The 17,807-nt window shown below is 44.1% G+C and overlaps 1 protein-coding gene across 5 annotated transcripts in view; it reads right to left on the reverse strand.

The window, feature by feature from the left end:
* The window catches only part of PIGL (phosphatidylinositol glycan anchor biosynthesis class L), an 81,706-nt gene that overhangs the window by 15,464 nt on the left and 48,435 nt on the right, over window positions 1–17,807 (reverse strand). For 3 of the 5 annotated variants that reach the window (XR_006656136.2, XM_024564631.3, XM_024564632.4), the window contains exons 4-6: window positions 11,617–11,684; window positions 8,011–8,042; window positions 6,403–6,536 (exon numbers count right to left, since the gene is read on the reverse strand). Coding sequence is in view for 4 of the 5 variants with exons in the window: in XM_024564631.3 (XP_024420399.2) it covers window positions 6,403–6,536; window positions 8,011–8,042; window positions 11,617–11,684 (234 nt within the window). In the remaining variant the exon portion in view is untranslated. The remainder of the gene's footprint in view (window positions 1–6,402; window positions 6,537–8,010; window positions 8,043–11,616; window positions 11,685–17,807) is intronic. The other 2 variants (XM_024564633.3, XM_024564634.4) reach the window with 1 other exon arrangement.

The raw sequence follows: 17,807 nt of genomic DNA on the forward strand, positions 1-17,807 counted from the left end.
GGCAAAATGTTATACAGCATTGTTTCAACAGGAAGTTCAACTACATTTTTTAAATAAAAGTTATTTGCAAAAACTTTGGAACTCACAGGATAGTGTTACAATTTTGAAGACCATAGTAAAAATAAAGTGTTCATTTTAGAAAAAACTTGAGTGAAGGGATGACCTTTGTGGTTCAAAGATACTGTTTTTTTGTACCTATAGTAGTTTCCAAGCTATAAGAATTTCCACATTATGCTGCCCAAGTGTTGGATCCCCCAATCTTTCAATGACTTTTCAGCATCCATTCAATTAGATCGGCACTTACAGGAATTATATATTTATTGCCAATTTGGTTTTTTACAGACTTAATTTTTCTATTACTTTTTCTTCAAATTTTCCAAGAATACTACAAAATATCAAAATTGTTTCGACTCCCCCTCCCCACTTTAGCATTTGCATTACATGTCTTTCAAACTATGATTTTTACTGGTTATACAATACTTTATCTCTCCCCTGCTGATTATTAATTCCTTTTTTAGCTATCACAGAGAACAGTAACGAGCATCTTTCCCATAAATCTCTGGACACACCTCTGTTCATTTCTTTAGGATAAAATTCTAAAGATAAAAGTTATTAGGTCAGAGTACATATAAATTTATTGTATTATACAAGTAATAATGATTATTTTATAGTGTTTGAAAAATTAAAGGAAACAATTAAACTCACCTAGAATCCCACCACCCAGAGGTAATCAATATTGATAATTTTTGCATGTTCCTTGGCTTTTTTCATGTGTATATGTGAAAAATGTGTGTGTATATATATGTGTGTGTGTGTGTATATATATATATATTGCTCTGTAACCTATTTGTTTTCACTTAGTATATCAAGAATATCAACAATTTCTGAGATTTCTGACATTTATTAATATTACTTCCCAGAAAGGTTATATCAGTTTACATACCTATTTCATTTAATGCTCCAATAATAGGTTCTATAATTTGACCATTTCCATTTTGCTAGCAAAATGTTATTATTTTAAATTTATCTTTTATCTTTAATTGAAGTAGAAAGCACACAATATAAAACTCACCATCTTCGCCATGTTTAAGTGCACAGTGCGGTGGCATTAAGCACAGTGACATTGTCACGTGACTGTCACGTGTCAGAACTTTTTCATCTTGCAAAAATAAAACTCAATACTCATTGAACAACTACCCATTTCCTCCCCTATCCCCTAGCAACCACCTTTCTACCTTGTCTTTCTATGATTTTGGCTACTAAAGATACCTTCTAGAAGTAGAATCACATAGTATTTGTCTTTTTATGACTGGCTTAGTTCACTTGGGATAATGTCCTCAAGGTTCATACATGTTGTAGCATGTGACAAGATTTCCTTCTTTTTATCAAGGCTGAAATTGTAGGTATCTACCACATTTTCTTTACCCATGCACCTATCATGGGTATTTGGGTGACGTCCACCTGACGGCTATTGTGATGAAGCAATAATTTATGCTTCCTGTTCCAAACACATAGCAATAAAAGAGAAAAATGCAAAGAGAATATAAAAAAGATAAGGATGGATCAACACTAAGAACAACAGCACCATGAACAGAAAGAACACACACAGGGGCCAAAGCAGAGGGCTGGCTTGCCGACAGCCTGGGAGCACCATGGTGGCTGAGAATTCTGCTCCTGAAGGGCACTCACTGAAGGGACTCTGGGACAGGGAGCTCAGGCATGCTGCTTGGAGCCAGGGCTGGGGACTCCCTTATCTGTGAAAAGGGGCTGGGAAAAAACATGTTGCCAGTTATGTAGCTCACAGCGAGTTGAATGTCTTGAAATCAGCACCGAACCAAGTTACCTGCTGGCTTTATACCTGGAACTGCTATTAGAGGACCTGATTCTGGCCAAGAAGCACCTGTGAACTCTAGACAGGAAAGGGGAGCACATAGGAAGAAAGGGACACAATCCCCTGATTCATCAATAAAAACGCCTTCTTCCTATTTGGCAAATCAGAATTCCTGAAGACAGGAATGATTTTTATGCAAAGAAAGAAAGCTAATGAACTCAGCACTAAGAGCATGAATATATCTAGATAAAAATAATGTTATAGGGAGTTCCGGCCAAGATGGAGGCATAGAGAGAAACCCTTTGCTTCCTTGTACAACCAAAAGGAGGGTGACAACCAATCTAAAATGAATAAGCAACCAAGAGTGCCAGAAAATCAAACTGCATAGAGTTCCAACAACCAAGGAATTAAAGAAAAAATCAACCAGAACAACCAGACTGGTAAGGCAGCTGACCACGTGGGCCGACTGAGAAAAACCACTGTGAGGCGGCAGCCTTGGGGGAGAGGCTGCGTGGGAGGGGCTGACTTAAGGGGAAAACCGAGACTCAGGGCTGTGGGCTACTGCTGGGGTTGCCGCAGTTGCCGCAGTTGCTGCGGTGGGAAATACTCCCAGTCTCACATGAGAGTTAGTGGAAAAGTGCACCATAGACAGCAGGCAAGTCACACTGTTCCCTCTCTGGCCCTTCCTCCACAGGCAGTGCCTCAGCACAGCAAAGAGGGTTGCCCTGCTTGGGTGAATACCTAAGGCCCCACCCCCTTACAACCTGTCAGCTGCGCCAAGACAAATATGGCCCAAATGAAAGAACACAGCAAAGCCTCAGAAAGAGAACTAAGCGAGGAGGAGATCACCAACCTATCTGATGGAGAATTTAAAGCCCTGGTAATCAAAGTGCTCACAGATCTGATTGAGCTTGGTCAAAAAATGAAAAAACAAATGAAGGATACCCAAAGTGAAATAAAGCAAAATATTCAGGGAACCAACAGTGACAGGAAGGAAACCAGGACTCAAAGCAATGATTTGGAACAAAAGAAAGAAAGAAACATCCATCCAGAAGAAAAGAAAGAAACAAGAATTCAAAAAAATGAAGAGAGGCTTAGGAACCTCTGGGACAACTTGAAACATTCCAATATCTGAAGTATAGGGAGTGCCAGAAGGAAAACAACGGCAAGAAATTGAAAACTTATTTGGACAAATAATGAAGGAAAACTTCCCCAATCTGGCAAAGGAAATAGACTTCCAGGAAGTCCAGCAAGCCCAGAGAGTCCCAAAGAAGTCAGACCCACCAAGGCACATCATCATTAAGTTACCCAAGATTAAAGATAAGGAGAGAACCCTAAAAGAAGGGAGAGGAAAGGAGAGAGTTAGCTACAAAGGAGTTCCCATAAGACTATCAGCTGATTTCTCAAAAGAAACCTTGCAGGCAAGAAGGGGCTGGAAAGAAGTATTCCAAGTCATGAAAGGCAAGGACCTACATCCCAGATTGCTCTCTCCAGCAAAGCTTTCATTTAGAATGGAAGGGCAGATAAAGTGCTTCCCAGATAAGGTCAAGTTAAAGGAGTTCATCATCACCAAGCCATATATTATATGAAATGTGAAAGGGACTTATCTAAGAAAAAGAAGATAAAAAATATGAACAGTAAAATGACAACAAACTCACAACTATCAACAAATGAACCTAAAAGAAAAGAAAAACAATGAAAACAAAAACTAAGCAAACAACTAGAACAGGAACAGAATCAGAGAAGTGGACATCACATGGAGGGATTTCAGTGGGAAGGGGGAAGGGAGGAATAAGGGGGAAAAAGTACAGGGAAGAAGAAACACAATTAGTAGGCATAAAATAGACAGGGAGAGATAAAAAATGGTATAGGAAACAGAGGACTCAAAGAACTTTTATATGTACAACCCATGGACATGAACTAAGGGTGGGGGGAATGCTGGAGGGTTGGGGGGCAGGGTGGAGGAGGTATAAAGGGGGAAAATCTGGAAAAACTGTAATAGCATAATCAATAAAAAATACTTAAAAATAATAATTTTTATATAGTTTGTCAGAGACTAAAATAACTGTACTTAGGACATTCAAAGAGCTAAACAAAAGAATAACAACTTTAAAGAATAAGGAATTTTGTAATAAAAAAACAGGAAGTGAAACAATAGGTGGGCATTAAATAAAAAATTAGAAATCTCAAAAATTAAAACAACATATGATATAGAAAAAAAAATCGAGAGAACAATTAAGAGACACAATGCATAGAGAAAGACGCCCCACTCTGTATATATATTTCACAGGTGTCCATGAAGAGAATGGAGAACTTCCTGCAAGGGATATTTGAAGAGACAATAGGTGAGGATTTTTCAGACTTGCTAAAAGACAAGGGCCCTCAGTTGGAGAGTACTGAGTTGAATAAATATAAACAAGTTCACCCAGACATATTATAAGACTGCTGAACCCAGAAATACGTGGACAATCTTAAAAGCCACTGTAAAAGAGATTAACTGCACATGAAAAAGATTATACTGACCAAGGCTCCTGTCAGCAATAGACGCTGCCAAAACATCAGGGAGTTACACCCTAACACACACTGGGAGGAAGGTAATGCAAACAAACTTTTACTCTCAGCAAACTCTCCCAAAAGACAGGACATGCAAACATTTAAAGGCTAAGTGAATTCGCCTTCTTTAGACCCTCACTAAAGAATTGCTAAAGAACATGCATCAGCACAAGGAAAAGTGAACCTAGAGAGAAAGTGTGGGGCATAAGAAACAATGGAGGCCCTGGCCGGGTGACTCAGTTGGCTAGAGTGACATCTCAATACAGCAAGGGTATGGGTTCCATCCCCAGTCAGGGACCATACAAGAAGCAACCAATGAATGCATCAATGAGTGGAAAAACAAATTGATGTTTCTCTCTTTCTGTCTCCAGTCAATTAAAAAACGACAACGATAAAGGGCCAGGAATCAATACGTATCAGCAATAATATTCTAAACTATAGTAACAGAGCGGGGCCGGGTTGACCAGTCAGTAGTCCAAACATGCTGAATTTCGATAAGTCTTTAAAGATCACTATTACACAAGCCATGTTTACTGACTAGAAAGCGATTAAATTATATACCAGCAATAAAATGATTACATACATTCTTATACATCACATAATAATCACATATGATCATAGTCATATCTATCAATATATGATTATCATATATGATATATAATATTATTGATCAGAATATATATGATTCTCATTATTCATAGCAGTCATGTTCTGTAAAGTTACCGCAAACACCTGCATTAGTCAACACTGTATCGCTGTTCCTAGGGCATATATAGGTTTAGCCTCTGGTCACGTCATTTTCAGCAAATGATCAATATATAACCTTGTTTTATGTGTGTTTCTGTGTAAAGACACCTGATTTAATATATTACTGATTCATCAACACTGAACTCATGGCACTATGCATGAATGAATATGAATACATGAAAACACATGTATTTTCTCCATACGGCCCATTTTAGACTTCTTGTGCTCAGCACCACTGGACAGCACTTCTGCACCATAATTAGAGTCCAGTTTAAAAAGCAAACTCACCAACAGAAAGCACAGAAGTGAGAACTATGTGGCACTGAACATTCCATGGAAAAGACACTTTTTAACAGTATGAGATGAAAGAAGAAGGCAGAGGTTTACCTTCTCCAGCCTCAGCTGGGAACGTGCGTGTGCATCGATGACTCAGATTTCTCACTGCTCTGCAAACACGCTCGTCTACAAATGCCCATAAAAGCACTGCAAGTGTCCACATGCGTCACAGACACATTTAAGTAGGCAAATAGGAGATCCGTGGATAATGAAGGCTGACTATACACACACATTTGTAAACTGTAAAATATGCGCACACTAAAACTTCATGGGTTAAAAGGGAACTCACACCTTGGTCAGGTAGCTCAGTTGACTACAGTGATGTCCCAATACACCAAGGTTGTGGGTGTGATCCCCAGTCAGGGCACATGCAATAAACAACCAATGAGCACATCAGTAAGTGCAACAACAAATCCATGTTTCTCTCTCTCAAATCAATAAAAAATATTTAAAAGAACTCACAATGGAAACTCTAAATTACTTATAATTGAATGACAACAGAAGAACTATATATCAAAACTTATCAGGTGCAGCTAAAGGAATACTTCAAGGGAAATTAATAGTATTAAGATGTATTTTTAAATTGATGAGAGAGAGAGAGAAAGAGAGACAGAAACATTGATTTGTTGTCCCACTTATTTATGTGTTCATTGGTTGCTTCTTGTACATGTCCTGACCTTGGCAATTTGGGAGGATGCTCCAGCCAACAGAGCTACCCAGCCAGGGTAGCATGTATTTTTATAATCCAAAAAAAAGGTAGAAGTTCCTGAAAACCTATGACTGCCAGGGAATAGCAGCAGTATGAACACTCGGGGACAGAAGATGAACTTCTGTGGAAGGTCTTTGGTCAGGGCCTCTGCAGAGCCAGGGCTCTGCGGAGCCAGGAGTCAGGGGCACATATCTGGAGTGGGGGTCCAGGAAGTTGCAGTCCTTACCTTGGCCTGTGCTGCTTCTTTGCTGGTGAGCACGAAGAGGACATCGCTGGTGTAAAGCAGAGAAAAGGGCAGGTCTAGAAGGGAGATGTACTTGCGCAGCACGCTCACAGACTGAAGGGTGAGTACCCTGCACCCTGGTGGGGAGGGAGAAGGGAGAAGGAAGAGTGTTGTTGCTTATAGACAGATTCTCCCCTGAGCACCCTAGTGTCCCTTGGGGCTCAGGGCAGGGCAGTGGCCAGAGCTTGCTCCTCAGCACCAAAGCTGCTCTTTGTCCATAGAACGCCTGGCCTGCTGCCCTCTCCCTGCTACAGGTCCTAGCAAGGAACAATAGGTTGTTAGAGGTTGGGATTTGGCTACATCGGGGCCAAGGGAAAGGGATGAGACCTGTGTCTAGACCTGGTTCCTGCTCTGTCACAAAAGAACTGAGACTTTTTCTTATCTGTGAAATGACATTGATAGCACGGGACCTGACTGTCTCACAAGGTTGACATATACGAATCCAATGAACTACAGTCTTGTTCCAAAGGCCTCACAACTGGTAAGCTCGGGAAGTCCATGGGGAAAGGGTGCACACTACTTATGTTTTCATTCTTTTATCTTTATATCATCCCTGTGGGGGATATATGTTATCCCCACTAACAGACCAGGGACTAGCTCATCGAGGTTAAGCACCTGTGTCATACAATAAATGGGTAAGTGGGTCAAACACCGTTCTTTGACTTAGGAAGAGTTTTTAACTCAAGCAGATTAGCCCATTGAGCACCCATCAGTCACTTACAACTTGGTGAATGACTAGGGGTCAGGAAGTGAGTTAGGATGGACAGACGGAAAGAACAGCAGAGGTGGGATAGACCTGCCCGGTGAGAGCTGGGCAGGTGACTGGGAAAGGCCTGGTGTGTTTTTTTTTGTGTCAACTGTTCTGCCTGGTGCCCAGATATTTGGCGACACATTTCTGGGTGCATGTGAGGCTGTTTCTGGATGAGATGCACATCTGAGTTAGTACAGCAGGCTGCCCACCCCAGTGTGGGGGCCTCCTTAGACAGCTGAGGGCCCGACCAGAGCAGAGGAAGGGAGAACTCCTTCTCCTTGGCCGACTGAGCTAGGATATGATAATTTCCTGCCCTCGGACTGTTAGGTCATCAGCTGCCTTGCTTCTCAGACCTTTGGACTCAGGTTGAATTACACTACCAGCTTTCTTGGGTCTCCAGCTTGTGGTCAGCCTGATCATGGGACTTCTCAGTCTCCATAATTGCATGAGCCAAGTCCTTATAATAAAGCAATAAATAAAGAATCCCCTATTGGTTCTATTGGCTGTATTTCTCTGGAGAACCCGCACGAACACCTTCAATCTCCCCCTGCACCTGGAGGCTGCCTGGCTGGCAGGGCACTTCTCAATGGATACAAACTGATTTTGGGAGTTGGGGACCTGCACTGACAGAAACACCCAGCCAAGTCTGGAAGAGGGTGGCCAGTCTTCCCCACCCCCACCCCACCTCTGCTTGGCCTAGGGCAGCTCTGCATATATATTTACAAATTTCACACTAATTTTTCTAGCAGACCATGGCTTTACCTTACCTAGCAGCCTTTGGCACAAGGGACAGGCCTTACCTTCCGGTAACCTTCCTTCCGAGTGTAGGGTCCTGGAGAGGGAAAGGACAAGACAGAGAGGAGTAAGATCACCTTTGCAGGTAACAGGAAGGGCTCTCAGAGTAAGGCCTGCCACATCCCATGGTCCCTCCAGGTAAATTTCTAAGTAGTTTCTTTTGCATAAATTGCCATATAGACTTATGGGATTCCCTGCTTTGGCTACAGCTGAAGGGACCGTGGCGGGCACCTTATGCAAGGACAGCCAATGTGAAGGCTGGCCACGGCTTATGAAGTGCCCAGGCTAGGGCTTTGCCTGGGAGATGAAGGTGACTGCAGTGGACTCCTTGAGGCTACTCCTCTTTTGAAGGTGTAATATGATACAGTGGGAGAATATTTTAAAATATTGGCATTTCTTCCCTGATAGTTCCTTTTCCCCTTTTTGACCCACCTCACTCCCACCTCTGACAGTGACGCCATCCTGTTCTCCTGCTGTAAGAGGACGAGGGAGGTAGGGCCAACACCCAGACACATATGTGCATACAGGGGTTCTTGGGAGCAGAAGTCGAGAAGGAACTGATAAACTATGGGCCTGATCTCCCAGCAGAGCCCTGAGAAGCAGAGAAATCTGAAGGAGGGTTCTGGCATCCTGAGAACAGAAGCGACTCATCCTGCAGTCTGGACAGAGCTCTGGGGAAACCCTGAGTTGGAGGCAGTCAGGATCTCCAGGGACAGGGCTGGGAAGGCGGGGCGGACGGTGCGCTGGAGATGCACACCTGTGCCGAATTGCACAGTGGTGCAGAGGGAGGGACCTGAACTGCAAGGAGCTGGTGCTGGGGCAGGCAGCTCTGGAACAGGTCATGGAAGGGCTTGTGGTGGGAGGAAACCAGAAAGAGGCTGAGGACTAGCCAGAGGGGCCAGAGGAGGGAGGATCGGCTGGCTCGACCAGGTCAAAGCAGCATTTCAGTGAGTGACAGGCCAGGTCAAATGCCACACAAACCTTCAAAGACAGCTGAGGACTGAAATAAACCTAGGGAGTTCAGCAGCCTGGGGGTGATAGTGGAGACAACAGTTTTCATAGGTTGAAAACTGGAGTTAGAAGGCAGGGAGAGGGACAGAAGGATGAAAGTGGAGAGGACTCATCATCTGCTCAGAGCAGCATTAGTGCCTGGGGTTGGGGGCCAGCCCTGACTGAGGAGGGTCCTCCAGGCCACAAATGGAACCCAGGCCCAGAAATGGGAAAGAAGGGAAGTTTAGAAGACAAAGCTTATTTCCTCAGCATTTCTGCTTTGAACTGAGGGGCTCGTGTAGCTGCAGGTGGCAGCGTTAGGGGACAGGTAGAGAGGCCCAAGGAGCAGAGCAGCAGGTGGAACGGGGACTCAGGGTCTGCCATCAAGGTGGGCACTGGCAGCAGTGACACTATGAGACTGCTCCGGGCCTGGGCGTGGACTGCCATCCTGGGGCTGCCTGTCCTAGGAAGTGCTTCCTGTAATTTATACAGTGGCTGTGTGGTCCCCTCCCTTCCCCAGGGTCTCCCCTCCTTCTGTGAGGCTTCTTTGGTTTTTCTGGCAGCTTCCACAAGCAACTGTGTATGGCAAGAAGAAAACAAAAGCAAGGGCCAGAAAGGCTCCTGGGAAGGAGTGGGTGAGGAAGACAGTACTGATTATGTACTGGATGCTGTTCTGTTAGATGCTTTGATTCAACATCTTGTTTTATTTCCTCAGACCAACCTGATAGTTAAGGTGTGAAGGTTCTCATCTTTTAGCTGACAAAAGTAAGGCCCCTGAGGTCATTTACTCCAATGCACACGGGCTTCCTTACTAAAGTGGCAGTGAGGTGCCCTGCACAGCACTAGAAAAGGAGGCAGGAGATCCAAGTTCTAGTTTCTGTTTGTGTCTGGACAAATCACTCCTCTTTTTGGACTGTACTCACTCAGCAAGGACTGCAGGAAATGACTCTAGAGCCTTCCCCTGCGCCATGACATTAGGTGATCGCAGACGGATGTCACAACTGGGTGAAGTGGCCAGCCACTTGGTTTCAGATACAGGAAGGACACACCTGACTGAGGCTGAGATAAGGAAGGGGCCATACCTGGGCCAGGTCGGGGAGAGGAGAGACAAACCCGGGAAGAGAGGGAACTGGGAGGTGAGGGCCTAGCAGCAGTCAGGGCTGAGGCCCAATCTGGTCTTTACTCTGGGGCAGCTTCGTGGAAAGTGGTAAGGCTCAGTGTGTGTCGGAAACCAGGTGGAGCCACTACTTCAGTTCTCCATGGGGCTGACTGCCCTCTCTAGTCTTGGAAGCCCAAGACATCACATGGTTGGTTGGAAAGACCACTCCTGGGCTACCTCACTTTCCCTCCCATTGTCACTGAAAATTGCATCTCTGGCCCTGGCTGGGTAGCCCAGTTGGTTGGAGCATCATCCAGATACATCAAGGTTGTGGGTTTGATCTCTGGTCAGGGAATGTACAAGAATCCACCAATGAATGTATAAATAAGTACAACAGCAAATCACTGTCTCTCTCTTTCTCTCTCCCTTCCTCTTTCTCTCTCCAAAAATCAATCAATAAAAATTTTTTTGAATAGCACTTCTGTATAATGCAATTTCAGGTCTTCTGTACAAGTGTGGCCTCTGGCTGGGACAGGACGTGAACAGTCTTTATAGAGGCAGCATTCCTGCTTTCTCTAGTTCCACAGTCAAGGCAGCAGGAGGGTCTGTGTGGAAAGACTGTGGATAACAGTTTATAGTAGGGAGCACACAGTTTAGGGACTCAGCTGGAAGACCCTAATACTGGATGGGTCTTCACAGGGAGCAGAGAAGATAATGAATGTACACCTAGGATTCCTGGATTCAGCGCTGCCTCTGCTTGTTCAGCCTGGCAGCTAAGGTGAAATGAGGAGGCTGGATGTTTCTGTCTTCACATATTTCTCTGCTCCAGTCTGAGAATGTTGGGCTTGTTAGAAGAAGGTGATAAGGTAAGTCCTTCACTTCAAGTTGCCCCACTCCTTCCTTAGTCGCTGGGCCAAGTCCACCAGCTGCTGCTCCTGGCGCCCGGGGGAAGCACTTCTGAGGGTAGGGAACCGACATATGTTTGTAGGACTCTGAGTAAGTCCCTAATGTCTGGGAGGTTCAAGTCAGTAAAACAGGGTAATGTGAAGTACAAATGAGATTTCCTATTACGTATATATATCCTTCTCTAAAGAAAGATTTGTGATAGTGTATAAAGTATACAACAGATGATAACAAAATAAATGAGAATCAGGGGAGGAAAAAGAAGATGGAGCCAGGAGACACACTGGTTCACAGAGCTCAATCCCTCAAGGCTCTTACGCTTGCTACGAAGGGTAGCAAATTTGGTTTTATAGCTTTCTGTGGGCAAAGCAAAGAAAGAATTAAATCAGTTACCCCTTTGCTGTGTCCCTGGGGTAAAAAAAAACCCCAAATTTTCAGCTGTTTAGGAGACTGGAGAGAATTTTCACAGGTAGTGAGGTGCAACAAGCATCATGGGCAACACTGCTATATGATAATAAAGTTTCTTGGGGCTCAGATACTGAGGGGGCAGCGATTTAGAAACCGCAGGCCCCTGAGCAAACAAACAAGACCCTCCCACCTCAATCACCCCAAGTCGTACCTCATAGCTGCGTACAAAGCCACATGGTTGCTGTGCCCACTGATGCCCCCTGCGTCAAATGTCACCACCTGCAGGGAAACATTGGGCTCCATTCAGGCCTGGCTCCAGGCCTGTTGTCCCCGCATACATGGGGAAGGAGAGAAGAGGGCAGAGCCGTGAAACCTTTCTCGTTTTGAGTTTAAATAGACTGGCTTTGGCTTAGATCAATGGCGTGCAACTATCGGTCTGGCCGATCGTAGGGAGACTTTCCGTCTTGGGATTTTCCTGTTTATTTTTGTTCCTGGCTGGTGGAGTAGAGTGGAATTTAGTCCAGTAGAAGCTGGGCTCAGAATATCTCTGTTTCTTATCTGCCTAGTCAGTGATGAGCACATTTACTTTTCCTGGCTGGCTGCCATGTGAACTTTGTTCACATAGTTGCTACCTGATTGACTGGGTCTCTTTTCCTTGTGCCTTGCTGAGGGCACAAAAGTTTTAGGGGACAATTTCCACCACATCCTGGGATTAAATTCACAGAAGAAATGCGTATATTTATAGACCGCCTCTGCTTCCATGTTCACAAACACAGATCCGCTTATCAACTAAAAGCTGAGTCTAGGTTTCAGTATTTCATTTCTACACACATGGATTTTTAAAAAGCTCAAGGAACAATTAAAAAAATAATAAAAGGATAGTTTGAATAATAAAAGAAATATTTTAAAGAAATCAAGGACTCAGAAAAAGGAATAGTAGTGGTTGGCTGGGGGTGATGGAAAGAGGCAAGCTGTCCCCAAGGAATGAAGGTGACCACACAGCATGGACAAAGGGGCCTGGAACCAGGCTTCGAGGAGGCTGGGAATGGATTCGCTGTTGGTCTTTCTATACTAGACCACAAAACATGTTGACTTCCTTTATAGACAATTCTGAGCAGCTAACTTTTATTGAACACAGGCTGGAGGATGGGACTATATATTAAAAGAAAATTTAAAGTCCTGTCAACTGATCCTGATTCAAACAAGCTGCAAGAATAAAAACATATTTATGACATCAGAGTATTGGAAATGCAAAACATTAATTAATTTTTAGTTGTGATAACAATATTATAGTTACGTTAATAAAAGACTTAATCTCTTTTAGAATTGCATACTTTCCCTGATTGGTGTGGCTCAGTGGATTGAGCGCCGGCCTGTGAACCAAAGGGTTGCCCAGTTCAAGTCTCAGTCAGGGCACATGCCTGGGTTGCAGGCCAGGCCCCCAGTAGGGGGCATTCAAGAGGCAACCACACACTGATGTTTCTCTCCCTCTTTTTCTCCTTCCCTTCCCTTCTGTCTAAAAATAAATAGAACTGCATACTAATGCATACTTAAATTCGTATTTAAATATGAAATATGATGGCAAGAATTTGCTTTAAAGTAATACAGCAGGTGGGGAGGTATTTAAATGAAAATAGTATTGACTGTGTGTTAATTATTGAGGCTGAGTGATAGGAACACAGAGGTTCATTAAACTATTGTCTCTACTTTAGTGTGCTTAAAATTCTGTATAATGAAGTTTAAAAAATAGGAGTTAAAGGTTTATAAAAAGCTAATCAAATAATGGTGGATATATGTCATTATACATTTGTCAAAATCCATGTTATACGACACCAAATTTGAACCCTAAACTATGGACTTTGGATGATGACGATGTGTCATGTAGGTTGACCTATTGCAACAAACCGTGGAGGGGGGTCTGAGATGTACTTTCAGCTCAATATTTGCTGTGAACCTAAAACAGCAGCCTATTATGTTGTACACCTGAAACTAATATATTGTATGCAACTGCAATTTAAATTTTTTTTAGAAATTTAAAAAATACAGTCTATAAAAAAAAAAGTTAACCATATAACTCAAGTACTGATCCCATCCTTCCATGCAACGCAGTGGGGAGGGGCGGCATGGGGAGAAACTGCAGCTGCTCTTCTCTCCAACACTAGTTAACCCCAGCCCGCTGGGCAAGTCACAGACCTTTACCACTGGAAGTTATCTCAACTTACTTAAAAAAAAATGTTTGCCCTCACCAGTGTGGCTCAGTTGGTTGACTGTTGTCTTACAAAGAAACAGTCTCTGGTTCAATTCCTGGTCAGGGCACATGCCTGGGTTGTAGGCCAGTCCCCAGCTGGGGCATGTGAAAGAGGCAACTGAAGTTTCTCTTCCTCTCTAATCCCTCTACAAATAAAAAATATATATATCTTTATGGGTTTTAGGGAAAGAGGGAGAGAGAGAGAAAGATCAATATGAGAGAGAAACATTGACCAGTTGCCTCCCACATGCACCCCAGAAATGGAACCTGAAACCTAGGTATATGCCCTGACTGGGAATTGAACCCCTAACCCATTGGTGTACAGAATGATGCAACTAACTGAACCACAGCAGCCAAGGCAGTTATTTCAACTTTCAATGTCTTGGTTTCCTCATCTGAGACGTCAGAGATATAATACCTGCCCTGTTGGGGACTACTCCGTGTGGTTGCGGAGACTGTAGCCCCGCTGAGCAAAGCCTTGGAAGAAGCCAGTAAGTCTCCCTGGAAAACCAGGAAAGCAAGTAGCAGACTCTACCCAATACTAACACTGAGGGTTCTGGTGGGAAATCAGACATGAAATATACGTTGTATTCTTTGAAGCCTGCACTGCCTAGTAATAGCTCTGTTGGTATAAGCCAGATGTTTGCGTTCAAAGGATAAGGAGTGAACTCCTTATTTCATGAACACACCTTAACGACCACCTGGTGTCAGCATGTCTTGCAGACCCTGAGGGTCTCTGTGTTTCTTCAATTGTTATCTATAGATAGTGTCAGTTTTTTATGACTACAGCCTTTTGGACATTTATTGATAAGCTATGCATGTATGTTGCATGCCCCTGCACATTCTGATCCTAATAAAAGCCTTTTGGAGAACGGCTTGGGGCATTCTCCACTGGAGGGAATTGCCATCCCCTCTCCCTGCAGGAACAACAGATTGTGTCGGGATGATTTCTTTCTTTTCATCTGCCCTGGCCAAGAGAGCTCTGCTGGGTGGAGCACACAGAACCTGGGCCCGCCACCCCCCCAACCTTTGCTCACTGGGTTGAGATGAAGATCAAATAAAGCCCTGTGGAGGTGTTTAGAGCCATACAGCAATAAAGGCTAGAGGGTCTCAGCTCTTAGTCCCCTGCCATCAGGTAAAGCAGCAGGTTGGGGCCAGGTTATTATCATAGGCATGCCCTTGGTTAGGGGATGTGGGGCCAAGTGGATTTTGGCTCAGGCACTTTAAAATTCTCCAAGGTCTTTGTTTCTTCTTCATTTTACACATTTTTTTTGGGGGGGGGAGGGTGAATTTTAGTTGTTTTCAAAGGCTCAGACAAAGCCTAGTTCTTTCCAAACTGTCAAGTTTACCCTCAACTTATAAAAATGTTTCTCTAGATTTCAATAACCAGAGAAAAGATCAAGAATAAGAACAAGTTCCTCATTTGCAGATAATTTGACTTTTCTTTTAGCTACCTTTAAGATTTTCTTTCTCTTTGGAATGCAGTTTCATGCTGCAGTTCATTACGATATACCAATGTATGGATTTCCTTTTATTCTGTGTGGGGTTCATCGGGCTTCTTGAAATAGTAGGTTAAGGTCTTAACCCTGGAATATAGCCCTTCAAATATCTTCTCTGACGTCACTTTCTTGTGTCTCCTTTCAATAAATGACAGGACGAGTAGATAGGAAAATCAGTGAAAACATAGTAGATGTAAAAATATAATTAACAAATGACAATGAACGAATATAAAGGGCTGTATCCAACAAATGCAGAATTTCTTTAAAAAAGACAGGTCTTTTTCTAAAAATTGAACATTTTGTGACCCATAAAGCAAACTGTCCACATCTTCTTATAGTCTCCTTTTTCTTTCTGTTGCAAGGGGGGCTGAGCCAAGTTGTGTCCAGCTCCCTGGACATTTGCAGACTTGTGCCTCGCTCCTGTAGTTCTTTATAGACTCCATCCTCTACCCACCTAAGTTGCAGAAATCTTTGTTCAAATGAAATCTGACCCAGTCCCCAACAAACAAGAGACAACAATGGGACTGCTCGGTTTCTCAAAGACTGGTTCTCACCTGGGGACAGTTTTTTGGCCATGTCTAGAGACATTTTTATTGTGACGAATGAGGGGGGTTGCTACTGGGTAGAGGGGGACTTATTTAGTGGACCCAGTCCAAAGATGCTGCTAAACATCCTATAATGCCCAGGACAGCCCCTGTAGCAAAACATTATCCTGCCCCAAAGGTCAATAATGCCCTTGAGACATCCTGCCCTAAGGGAGCAGGAACTAGGTGTATCTGGCTCGTTGCTGCAACCCCTGTTCGCAAGAGATAGTGAATATCATATAGCAGGTGCTCAGTAAATATTTGCTGAATGAAATAGAGGGGTTGGACCCTAGACCCAGACTATCTTCTGTAGAGGTGTGCTTTCCAAAGCTCTGTCCTGTCAGCTGTTCCAAGGGGTTCTCTCAATGCTGTCACAGGGAGTAGGACAGACAGCTCAGTATCCGACAGAGCTGGGACCAAACAGAGCCCAGGTTTCTTCCATCACACTGTTCTAATGGCTGCAGAGCTGGCTTTGGCCTTGGACAAAGGAGAGTTTTTAGCATTATCCCAGCACAGCCCAGGTGAGAAACCACCTTCCCATGACTTAGCTCTGTGCTCCACACGTCTGTCTATGCTTCCCTGTTGGTGCTTCATCTTCTCTGATTGTGCAGTTGACACTTCCAGTCTGGATGTGGCACTTGGATCCTTCCAAGCTTTGTGCACTCAGCCTGGTACGGGACACTGCCATGGAGTGACTTCCCATCTGCCCAGTATTAACCCTACTCCTGCAGGGACCATGGGTCTGTGTGAAACGAAACCCATACTTAGCTCACTGCAGCCACTCAGGTCCACACTGGTTGCGGGGTCAGGAGGGCCTTATGCTTCTACCACTGCGTAAAATGCAGCCCAGGGAAGTTAGTCCCAGTGCACTGTGAGAATTTGAGTTTCCCTAATAACAGCAATGTATGTTAAAGAGCTTTTTTCTAAAGAGGATTTCCTTGTTTACAACAATTAAGTCAATTCAAGATTATCCTGACAACACGGGCCCCAACTCCTCGGAATGAATGTGTACAGCCCAGACAACAGGAGGGTCTCCAAGCAGCTGGGTGGCAGTGAGGAGTAGCAACTGTTTTGGGATGAGCAGTGTCTGGGACATGGAGCAGGCCTCTCCATGGACCTCACACTCTGGTACATAAGACACAGTCTGCAATTTAGAGGACAAATAGCAACATATATCACCGGCATAAGACACAGAGCCGCCACTGTAGGAATACCAGGACAGCTGAAGAAGTCAGGGAAGTCTCCTTGGAGAAGGCAGTCTTAAGGGGATCCTAGACCACAAATCACTTTTTTGGGACACACACTGGGGAGACTCTTTCGAGAGCAAGAACGGCAGAGCAGTCTGCGCCCTGAAGATCCTCCCTGGATGTTCAGAGCCAAGGCTGGCTGCAACATGGTCTAAAAAAGACATCTGGCCCCTCAGCAAGGACCAATCCTATTTACAGTGTTCCATACTTAAGGGCCTGATCAAAGAAGGCCAAGTTTAGAAAGACTGAGGTTTATCCTACAAGCAGAAGTTACTGGGGAGATCAGCTGTTCTTGTGCACTGAAGTAGGGGAGGAGAGAGAGTATTTGGGGGCTGGTTCCAGGAACCCAGGGGGTGCTGCAAGCACACTTTACAGACCTCATTGTTTTACTGTGGGCTGCTCTACATAGCTGGGCTTGGGAACTCGCGAAGTTCTGATTGTGTGGGCCGGCACAGTCAATGGGCAGGGAGTTTGAATCCTGTGCTGATGGACTCCTCCGTTTTTCACACTCAGACCCCCTGGGAAAGTATAGGTAGGAAGTGTGGACCTGCAAGCTGCTGGTGACCGTTTTTCCAGCCAGGAAAAACAATAAAGTCAATGCACAGAGCAAGAAAGAGACAAGCCCTGATAGGTCAGGGGCCCACCTGTATCACCACTTGCATATGATTTGGAGTGAGCCAGTGAGGTGATCTTCTGTCATTAGAAAACAAAGATGGTCTAATAATTCAATGACAATCTGTTCTTATGAAAAGTCTAATAAATCAGTTCACTCTATGAATTTATTATTGGTAAAAGCCTAACATGTTTCTCTGCCAGAAGGGTTC

The sequence above is a fragment of the Desmodus rotundus genome, chromosome 9 (genome assembly GCF_022682495.2).
Source record: "Desmodus rotundus isolate HL8 chromosome 9, HLdesRot8A.1, whole genome shotgun sequence".
Taxonomy (NCBI): domain Eukaryota; kingdom Metazoa; phylum Chordata; class Mammalia; order Chiroptera; family Phyllostomidae; genus Desmodus; species Desmodus rotundus.